Source organism: Octodon degus, unplaced genomic scaffold, assembly GCF_000260255.1.
Source record: "Octodon degus isolate 3935 unplaced genomic scaffold, OctDeg1.0 scaffold00226, whole genome shotgun sequence".
Taxonomy (NCBI): Eukaryota; Metazoa; Chordata; class Mammalia; order Rodentia; family Octodontidae; genus Octodon; species Octodon degus.
The window spans coordinates 400,171-411,418 of NW_004524802.1; the positions used below are offsets into that span (position 1 = coordinate 400,171).

The following is an 11,248-nucleotide window of genomic DNA, read 5'->3' on the forward strand; positions in this document are numbered from 1 at the left end:
CTCCCCAGCTCCTTATTTATTTATTTATTTGATACAGGGCCTTGCTACACAGTTCAGACTCATAGCGATCCTCCTGTCTCAGCCTCCCCAGCCCTGGGATCAGAGGTGTGCACCACCACACCTGTTTTTGGGGGCTAGCACAGAACGCCTGAGGTTCTGAGCTAGCACAACATGTAGTACCAAGGAGTGAACTCAGGTCTCTGTGCTTGCCAGGTAGATGCTTAGACCACTGAGCTATCTCTCCAGCCCCAAGAAATTATGTGATATTGTAAGCTTGTGTGTCTGATTTATTTCATTTAACACTATTATCTCGAGGTGCATTTGTCTACAACTGACTCAAGTTTATCCTCTGTTATGGCAAACTAGCATTCCATTGTAGGTTATTGTTTTGGGTTTTGGCTTTTTGAGACAGGGTCTCACTACACAGTTCAGGCCAGCCCTGATTTCACTTTGTATCCCAGACAGCCCTTGAATTTGCAGCAATCCTCCTACCTCAGCCTCCCGGTGCTGGGATTACAGAGAAGTGCCATGGTGCCGGGCTCCATTGTGTTTGCTTATTTATTTTTCTGTATTTTAGGGGAGGGTCTACAGGGTGTCCAGGGTGTCACTACCAGATCATACTCCTAGTGATCCGCCTGTTTACAGCCTCCCAAGAGCTGGGATTACAGGCGTGCGCCACCACACTCAGGCTCAGTTGCCCTCTCAGCTTGTGCTGGGGGCGGGGCCGGCACTGCAGGCCTGGGCTCTATCGTGTGTAAGTGTCCTGTTTTCTCTCTTCCTTTATCTGTTGCTGGACATAGAGGCCGTGCCCAAGGTTCTGATGCTATGAGTCACGCTGCTGTAAATGCGGGCATGCATGGATCCCTGTGACACAGGAAGACACCTAAGTCAGGCTCAGGTTGCTCTGGTTCGATCCCCACAACTCAAGCCAGCCAAACATGCCCTGAAGGCATTCGGAGAAAAAAAAAAAAGACACCTAGAGGGACTTTTTGGAGCAAATGGAAGTTAGTTTGTTGAGAATTCGTCCTACTGATTTCCATAGCAGCTGTACTAGCTTACATCCCCGCCAAGAGTGGGGCAGGGCTTTTCCTGTCACAGCCCGCCGGCATCTGCCGTTATTTGGCTTCCTAGTGATGGCCACTCTCTGGAGCACAGTGGAACCTTGGCACTGTTCTAATTTGCCTTTCTCTAAGAGATATTGAACATTTTGGATGTTTGGCCATTTGTACTTCTAAGAAGTGTCTATTCACTCGCCCTTTATCTTTTATTTTGGTAGGGCAATTTAGCAATAATTTTTTCTTAACAATTTTAAAACATTTTATCTAAAAATTTTTATAAGTATGTATTTTTTGATTGGGTCTTTATTTTGGCAGGGTCTAACCTTTTGAGTTCCTCGTATATTCCGGATGTTAGATCTCTGCCTGAGGTGTAGCCGGCAATTTTTTCCCCATTGTGTCAGTTGTCTCTTCACTGGTCGGTTGTTTTCTTTGCTGCGCAGAAGTTGTTTGTTTGAGTTAGGCTACGTAGTTCAGTCTGGTCTTGAACTCACTATATAGCCTCAAATTCACAGTGATCTAGGGCCTGCGAGATAGCTCACAGGCCTAAAAACACCTGCTTAGGTAAGTTTAGGTAAAGAGCAGGGACCCTGTTTGATTCCCAGCGTTATATGCTGCCACCAGGGCAGGCTGAGCCAGCTACAAAAAAACAAAACAAAACACAGTGATTCTCCTGCCTCAGCCTCCTGAGTGCTAGCACCACAGGAATACCTGGATCCAGAAGCTTTTTAATTTGATAGGAACCCAGCATTGATTCCCAGGGTCATCTCTTGTGCAACTGAGGCTCTGTTCTGAACGTCCTTGCCTAGGCCTATGTTTTCAAGAGTTTTACATATTAGTCTTCCAGTATATGCTCTACTGATTAGATCTCTAACCCATTTTGATGTAGTTTAGTTCAGTCTGTGGCATATAGATGGACAGTTCTCCCAGCATAGTTGCTTAGAGCTGTCTCCTTCAGTGTGGCTTTGGATCCTTTGTCCCCACATGAGGACTTGTTACACCATAAATATTCTCCAACCATTTGGTTGAATCAATTAATTCATGTCACACCACCTAATTTTCTCAAAGTAATGACTACTGTGTTTTTCAGGTTGCTCTGAACAGCCAGGGTGTCCTCCCCAGGCAGCAAGACACATGACTACATGAGGACACTTGCTCTGGAGGCACCCTGAGACTGGACTGCAGTTATGCCAGGTGAGAGGGCTCTGGGGTTGTGAGCACTTACGAGGGTCCAGGGGGTCTTTCCAAGATGCACTTTGTTCCATAGCTTGGTCTCATAATTCAAAAATTCACATACAAAGATTCTCAAAATAAAAACTAGACCCAGAGGTGCTCCATCAGGAAGTTAGGAAGTACCCTCTTCATGCTTCCTTTTGAACAGTTCTGGGTTCCACATTCACTTCCTGGGAAAACGACCAGGTGTGATTATCCACATGTCCTGCATGTCCCCTGTTGGCCATCCATGGGGTGCGCTGACTGTGAGATGCTCCCTCTTCACCTTTCTGCTTCTTCTGGACTTGTCCCTGTCACCTGCAGGGAAGAAGGAGGGATGAGGGCTGTGCCAGTCCTCCACGGTACACAGAAAGGGGTATGGTGCCCAGTGAAGGTCCCTGGGCTATGTGGCCTGAGCAGGTGGCACAGGACATACTCCACCAGGACGCTGCGGTGGACACTGGAGGGGGGGAGGGGACCAGAGCCCCTCTGTGGAGGATGTGGACACCACTGGGCCTTGAGTGTCCTCTGCCTGTGCCATAGCCAGCTGACTATGGATAAGCACTGGAAGCCACCTTAGCCTGTGGGTGTCAGAGGTTGCGTCTCAGCCATGGGGCACAAGTCATGACACAGATGAGCTTTGAGGACCCTGTGCTGAGTGAAATAAACCAAGCACAAAAGAACAGATGCCATGTGACCACTCACAGGAGGGCACACGGGTTCAGATCCAGGGAGAGAGTCAAATCGGGTGCAGAAGCCAGGAGAGGACAGGAGTTAGTGTTTGATGAACTAACTATAGCTTGGTCATGCAAGGTCAGGACATTCTGGAGATGGGCAGCAGGGGCAGTTGAACAGCATTGTGAGTGTGCTTAGTGCCTCAGAACTGCACACCTACGAATGGTTAGGATGGAACATTCTATGTGCATTTTACCTGAGAAAAATGAGAGAAACCAAACAAGTGCCCAGTAGGGTATTGGACCCATTGTTCCCAGACAGGCCTTCTGGCTCCTTCATGAAGGGCCTTTTGCTGAGACATGGAGTGGTCTTTCTGCTGACATCCTGGTATTTAGTTCTGTTACAGAGACCAGCCACCACAGGCATGGGTAGTGAGATCCCAGGAAACCATGGCTAGCTGGCCAGGCCCCTGAAGGCCATGCCAGTGCATGGGATGTGTGTAGTTTCCCTAGCTAGCTGGATGTCACATGGGGAGGCCAAGGAGTCGACAGTTCCTGAATCTAGGGGGTCCAGAGACAACATTATCTGAGGCCTCAAGTCTGGGTGGTCCCCAAGACCATTCAGCCTGCTCCAGGGCATGAATAGTGGTACTGCGCCAGAGAAGGTGGTCAAGGGCTGTGTTGCAAATTGCCCAGCAGCCCCATGCAAAGTCAGAAGTATATGACTGAGCATACTTGGGCAGAGGCCAAGGGGAGGCAGGGTTGCCATGAGGTCTCCTCAGTGCTGTGGCCTCAGACCCTAGATTCCAACGGCCTTTGCCACACAGTATGCAACATTATTCTCAGTGGTAAAACACTGGCCCAGCACATGTGAGGCCCTGGGTTCAATCCTTCAGAACCTCTAAAACAAGCAAGCAGAAGAAAAAAGTCATACTTGACAAAAAGGCCAGGAAGAGTCTAACCTAACCTAACCCAACCCCTACAGGAAAAGCCCTGTTCTGTATTTGTGCCTGCTTGCTACTCGACTCACTTCCCCACTTGATCCCAATTTAATCAATTTTACCTGAGTAATTATGCTTGTAGTCTCATTGGTTGACCATAGTTTTGTCCCAGCTCATGCCTACCTAGCAAGTTCCCATGTTTCCCATTTTAGATCCGGCTTATCTTGTGGTTTTGCTCTACAAAAATCTCTTAAAAAGACAGGGGCCTGGGCAACCCACTCAGGTTCCCTTCCTGGCCTTTCTGTCCCTCTCTCAGACAGAAGCTTTCTCTCCCTCAATAAATAAATTCTGCTCTTTAAAAATAAATCATATGGGACAGAAAAAGAAAAATAGACTTTTAAAGGCTGGTTGTCTGTGTCCCCCATGGGTTCATGGATGCCTTCACCCACAAGAGGCCAGGGGAAGTAGCCTTTGGGAGTGGATTAGGGATTAGGGATTAGTGTCCACAGGGCAGAAGCCTCAAGGTAAGACACCTCTGCTGTGAGCAGAAAACGTCTCTCATCTGACACAAATTCTGCTGGCCTGGACCTTGGACCTCTGACCTCTGGAGCAAACTGAGAAAAACACTCATGTTGCTTACTAGCCACCTGGGCTAGGCCAGTGTCACTGAAGCCTGAAGGGACTGAGATACCAACAGCAGACATGGTCACAGGAGCAGGCAAGAGCTTGGCCTGCTCGCTGGGACACTGAGCTGCACTATCTCACCTGTGGGTGGAAACCTCAGCCTCCCTGATCTGTACATGTACAAGGGTTATGTTAACAAATTTTAGACTTTGTTTTTCCCCACACACATTAAGACAAAGCCACACACCTGACACAAGGGACATAAATCACGTGTGGTGCAGGGGCCATGGATCCAGTGTCTGCAGGTCCTGTGTAGACTAGCAAGAAGGCTGAGGGTTTGGTAGCTTTGGAAGGCTGCAAACACCTGTTCACGTCTCTAGAGTCATCACTAGAGGATGAAAGGGAGCAAGAATAAATGCCAAGTCATGGAGGGGCTGTAGAAATTGGCCAGCTGGGGCTGTGGAGTGGGGCCAGGGTTGAATCACAGACCTTCTGTCCTAAGGATGCGGGAAGGTGGATGTTACCCAGAAGTCTTTGGGGTGGGCTCACCTCAGACAGCAGGGGAACCTGCTCTGCCCCTCCCCTGTGTCCTCCCTCTGTCTCCTGCATGAGTCTGTCCCAATTTTCCCTTTCTGTGAGGAGTGCTGCTACCACCACCCCTCAGCCCCGTGTCACGAGAATCACTGGCAAAGACTCCTTTGCCACATTAGGTCACCTCTGCAGCAAGAGAGGTCAGGACTCAATGTGTCTTTTCAGCCTATAACAGAAAACAAAAGTGGGACACAAAACAGTGGACTCCAAGTGTTGTGCCTGGAATTAAGAGGCTGAAGCAAGAAGATTGACAATTCAAGTCTAGCCTGGGCAACTTAGTGGCTTAGCGATAGCCTGTTTTAAAATAAATATAAATAAAAGGACCGGGATATGAAGGCCCTGGGCTCCACTCCAGGGCCCGGGGTGGAGACAAGCAAAGTAACAAACAAATCAAAAGGATTCAAATAAATTGCAAGTGAAAGCCTAGGGGAAAAAAAAAGCCAAATAGTAGTCAAAAGGTAACTGATTATTATTAGGAAAGAAGGTTATAGTAAGGAACTGTCCCCCAGAAGCCTGAGAGCAAATGGCACTGGTTTCCCATGACGCAACCAGAGGCAGCTGCAGTCTGTGCACGTGGCAGCCAGGGGCTATGTGAGCGGCAGTGTTACTTAGGCCCTTGGGCAGACGCCTGAATGGCCTCTTTAGAGGACACCTGTTAGCTACCCCCAAGATCTCCGCTCTGGCCCCACCTTGGCCCTTGGAATGAGACAGGAATTCAAGCCATGCCCTGCATTGAATGCACCTTGCTTCTGGCCCAGGAAAGTCAGACCAGAATCCAAAGCTGATGCTGAAGCAATGTAGAACCCTAGTGCTCACCATGCTGAGCTCCTTCTTGGGCATGGGGGCCTGATTCCTCCCCTCTCATCTGACAGAGGCCACCTGTGGCTCTTGGCCAGTGGCCTCCTCCACCATTAGAGCACTGAGTACTGGCACTGGTCCACTGGCCCCCTCAATCTCATTGTCCTTCTCTTTTCTTCCCTCCTCTCTGGCATTTAAGGACTTTTGAGGTGCTGGGCTGGATGTTCAGGCTGCTCTTTGTGTGTACCGTCAGTCAGTTGCCAGTCTCTATACCCCTCTGCTGCATAGCCTAGCACTTGAAAGTTCCAAGGATGGGAGTCCCAACACCTTTGAGAGAAGGTGTTCTGCTATCTACCTCAGAGATAAAGGAACACGGTGCTCTGCAGGTTTCTTCCCAAGGCAAAGTCCCACACCCTTGCAATTTTGAGGCTGCAAAGGGCAAGACCTGCTGCCTCCTGCGATGCTCTCTGGCTGTCTTTTCTAGTCTCCTGCTCCTTGACAGTGGAGATCCTCTCAGCTCTATCTTTCCAGCCCACAGTTTATTGGTACTTCCTTTCTGGCCAAACTCACAACATTTTAAATCATTCTGCTGTGTGCTTTGCTCTTGATTCTCAACATAAATCTGACTAAAATTCACCAACAATGGCCATGCCACTGCTTCAGCATTCTACTGCTTTGAAATTTCTTTTGCAAGATTAACCAGCCTACTGTGCTTAATCTCAGTCTCACGCAAAGTCTCTGGACATGAGCAAAAGGAAGACAACCTTTCTGCCATGCCATAACACACATCATCTGGAATCCAACAACCAGTGCAGTCCTTCTTCCCAGAAGAAACCTCCCCAGCATGGGATTTACAGGCAGGGTTTCTATCAGCCTTTTGGCCTTCTTAGCTCTGATCAGAATCTCCCAAACAGAACAGCCGAAGGAGTTCTAGCGCTTCTCTCATAGGTGACATTTCCAAACCTTTACTGTCTCTTCCCATAAGCCATTCCCAAAGGCTCACAACCCACACGGTCAGGTATACAGTCATAGCTATGACCCTGTTCTCCATCCCAAATTCTGTCTGTTACTTTTCTCTCATTGCTGGAACAAAACACCTGACACTCAAAATTAAGGAAGAAAAAGTTTATTTAGTTCACAGTTAGTGGAGGTTTTAGTTCATACTCAACTGGCTCCAAGGCAGAATGGCCCATTTGGAGGAGGGCAGCCATTCATGGCAGTGGAAAACAGCAAAGAGCAAAGGGAGGAGCAGAGGCTGCAGCAACTAGCAAGCCTCTTTCCCCTCCTTACATTTGTATGCAGATTAACTGCCCCTGAAGATTATGTAGCACCCATAATCCCAGCATTGGATCGTGAATTAATCACAAACTCTAGAAGCCACCACAAGACTGCATGAGGCTTTGGGGGAAAACTATACACAAACCCTGACAGGTGCATGAGGGTGACAGACTCAGCCTAGTAGGTTGGCACAACATCTTTAAGACCAGCCAACAGGAACTTCAGCTACACAAAGCAAACGTGGGCAGAGCTGCCGAGTGGACAGAGCCTCTTCCCGGCGGCGAGTGCTTCTTGTCTTCTCAGTAGTTGAGTGCTCAAGCCGGCAAGGAGGAGAACTGCAGGTGAGGACAGGATGCGCAGAGCAGCAGGGCTAGTGGGGCGGGCTCAAAGTTGGAAGGTGCTGAAAGCAGGCAACAGTGAGTGCCCAACTCCAGCACTGTTGATCAGCACAGAGAACCCCATTTTCCTCAAGCAATGCTTTTAAGAACTAACCTCAATCAGTTCAAGTCTCAGTGCCCCCACCTGGGCTCTTGTCCATGGTGCTGGACATCCAGGGTCTAAGGGTCATTTTAAAAAATCCATTTGTGGGGCTGGCCAAATAGCTCAGTGGATTAAAGCACCTGAAAGCAGGCACAGAGGCTGGGGGTTCGATCCCTGGGCCTGCCATGCTGGCCCCACCCCTTGGGCATGCTGAGACGGCAATTCAGACTGGGTGTGGTGGTGCACACCTGTAATCCCAGCTCTTGGGAGGCTGTAAATAGGCGGATCACTACAAGTCTGATCTAGTAGTGAGACTCGGAACACCCTGTGGACCCCTAAAATACAAAAAAAAAAAAAAAAAAAAAAAAGAAAAAAAATCCACCTGTGGTGACACATGTCTTTAATTCCAGCCTTCTGGGAAGCAGAGGTAGGAAGATCACAAGTTCAAGCCCATTATGGGCAATTTACCAATTTATCAAGATAAATAGCAAAGAGCTGGAGATATAGCTCAGTGGGAAGAGCTGGAGTTCAATCCCCAGTGTGTGTGATTCATCTGGACTCTGGACATGGGTGTTTAGATCTTGCTTGGATCTATAGATCCCCCCAGTTTTCCTAGGACTCTCACCCTCACTCTGTTGTCCCTCAGAAAACACCACCCTGGCGATGGCCTCGGACCTCGCCGGGGAGCTCTGCAACGCGTCCTTCAATGACAGCAGGGTGACACTGCTGGTGGTGTACAGCGTGGTGTGCGCACTGGGGCTGCCTGCCAACTGCCTTACAGCCTGGCTAACGCTGCTGCAGGTCCTGCAGGGCAACGTGCTGGCCGTCTACCTGTTCTGCCTGGCGCTCTGTGAGCTGCTCTACATCAGCACGCTGCCACTCTGGGTCGTCTACATCCAGAACCAGCACCAATGGACCCTAGGCCTGCGTGCCTGCAGGGTGACCGCCTACATCTTCTTCTGCAACATCTACATCAGCATCCTCCTGCTCTGCTGCATCTCCTGCGACCGCTTCACAGCAGTGGTGTATGCGCTGGAGATCCGGGGCCGCCGCCGCCGGAGGACTGCTGTGCTCATCTGCACAGGCATCTTCGTGCTGGTAGGGCTTGTGTACCAGCCAGTGTTCTACATGGAGGCTGTGAACGGAACCTGCTTTGAACCCCTGCGGATGAACACCAGCATCGCGGGCTACCACTACGCGCGCTTTGCCGTGGGCTTTGCACTTCCTCTCTGCGTTATCGCATTCACCAACCACCGCATCTCCCACAGCATCAAGCTGAGCGGGGGCCTGACCACGGCCCAGAAGGCCAGGGTGAAGCACTCTGCCCTCGCGGTCGTACTCATCTTCCTGATCTGCTTTGCCCCCTACCATGTGGTGCTCCTTGTCAAAGCCGCTGCCTTTTCCTACCACAGAGGGGACAGGGACGCTGTGTGTGCCTTAGAAACCAGCCTGTACACGGCCTCCGTGGTATTTCTGTGCCTGTCCACCGTCAACAGTGTGGCTGACCCCATCATCTATGTGCTGGCCACAGACCACTCCCGGCAAGAAGTGGCCAAAATCCACCAGGGCTGGAAAAAGTGGTCCATGAAGATAGAGGACACCAGGCTCTCACAGTGGAAGGACTCAGAAGAGATGCATTCACCCCCAACACTGGCCCACAACTGCACATTCCCCACACCTGGGGATCCCCCAGGGCCCCAGCCAGCTGAGTGGGGCTCACTGTGTAGCCTAGAAATCCCGACTGAGGAGTTCTGACAGGCAGAGGACCTCTTCATCTGCCACATGTCCTGGCTGGCTCCCTTGGCTGCCAACCAGCAGGAGGCCGCCAACAGAGCTTGGTTGATGACTTCATTTTCTGTGCCTTTTGGCAAGAGTCACTGGGTGGCTGCTACTGTGTCCTGGGGCTTCCATGGTTCTGCCTCAGAGGACTACCAGGTCAGGGGCATCGTCCAGGTCTGGCCATTGCCAGGAGCTATGGGACTAGGGTGGAGGCGGAGTGGGGTGGCTGCACCCACCCCCACAGCATGACTGTCCTCCTCTTAGCTTGAAGTGCTGATCACCCCAGGAGAGTGTGGCAGGCTGCTGGCCACCGAGAGACCATCCCAATGTCCACTTCGTTGCTACAGTGAACTCAGGCTGGGTATCCAGACAGACAGTGCAACTCCGGAGCAAGCAGATAACTCTGCATTCAGCCCCCAACCCTAACAAAGAGTAGGCCGGAGGGAGACCTTGCGGCCCAGTGTCAGATCCTGGCCCAGTGCCGGTGAGCCTCATCAAGGCCAAGTCACCTTGGTGCCTCTGTCTCCCCATCTGGAAAACGGGGCCAAGGACACCTGCTCACTGCTTCTACCACTCTTCTACCAGGTGCTCCTCACAGCTGGCAGGAAGGCCCAGCCATGCTCAGAGTGGCCTGGGGAAGCTGAGTGGAGCTCTCAGGCCTAAGGCAGCTGTGGTCTGCTGCTCTTCATCGTGAGGTGTCAAAAAATATGTATCCAAGTATTAAAAAAAAAAAAAGAGTATTCAGAGATAAAGGCCTAAGTGTGTGTGACCCACCTTCCTTTACAGCTTAGTACTACAGTCCTGATATACAGGTATTTTCCTGGGGTCCTGGGGCCCTGCTCAAGAGGGGAGGGTGAACTGTGGGTCCCATGGGGCCAAGAAGAGTGGTGGCTAGGCCAGGGGCCATTTGGACTATTTGAGGCTAGGAAGAGCAAGAGGAGGGCTGGAGTCTCTGGTTTCAGAGTAGATGTCCTGGGGCTCCAGTGACTAATGACAAAAACTAGTAATTGGTGACAAAGCCATCCTCCTCCCCCCCTACGTTCCTGAGGCCTGAAGCCCCAGACAGGGGTGGGCCAGCCCCAGGGCTCAGGACAGGGTCCTCCAGCCTCTCCCAGCTCAAAGGCATCAGGCACTCTGTGGCTTGGGGGCGCTAACATCACTGGGCCTCATATAGGGCCTGCCCCTTGTCTCAAAGCCACGTGCTGGGCCCAGTGGCCACTGGGAGACCCTCTGTATGCACCAGCGTGGGGGGTGGGGGCACTGCTGATGGGTGAGGCTTCCTGGGTAGGCAGAACTTGATTTAGGGTGGTTCCAGGAGGGCAGGTGCAGCTAGAGGTGAGGCCCGAGTTTCCAGTGAGTGAAAGCACGCAGGCCCAGGGTCCCACACATGTTGAGTCCAGAGCTAAAATGAGGGGTAGAAGGCAGTGACTGGGGCTAGTGCTCCCCGACCCTAGAACTTCCTCTGCCTGCAGCCCGAGGGCCCTCTCATGGCCCTGGGCCAGCATTGGGTCTCCCCCTGCTCCTGGGTGGGGACCTCATGATGGGGTGGGGGATCTCCTGTGTGACCAGGAGATCCCCCTCACTTGGTTCCTGCTACCTCCTGCCATAAACAGGACCAGAAGCTACATGAGGGGGGAGGGACTAGATACAGGAAATGTCAACATTTATTTCATTTAAATTATGAAGCACTTAAGGGCTGGGGATATAGTTCAGCGGCACAAGAGCCTGCCAGGCAAGTGCAAGCTCTTAAGTTCAGTTCCCAGTACCAGAAAAAGAAAAAAATTATAAAGCACCTGTTATTTTGAAGACAAATAAC

The 11,248-nt window shown here is 51.0% G+C and overlaps 1 protein-coding gene across 1 annotated transcript in view; it reads left to right on the forward strand.

The window, feature by feature from the left end:
- The window catches only part of Gpr132 (G protein-coupled receptor 132), a 15,789-nt gene extending 5,647 nt beyond the window's left edge, over positions 1-10,142 (forward strand). The window contains exons 2-3 of the mRNA XM_004645412.2: positions 2,146-2,249; positions 8,300-10,142. Coding sequence (XP_004645469.2) covers positions 2,243-2,249; positions 8,300-9,408 — 1,116 coding nt within the window. The 5' untranslated portion in view covers positions 2,146-2,242 and the 3' untranslated portion in view covers positions 9,409-10,142. The remainder of the gene's footprint in view (positions 1-2,145; positions 2,250-8,299) is intronic.
- Positions 10,143-11,248: the final 1,106 nt, after the last annotated feature.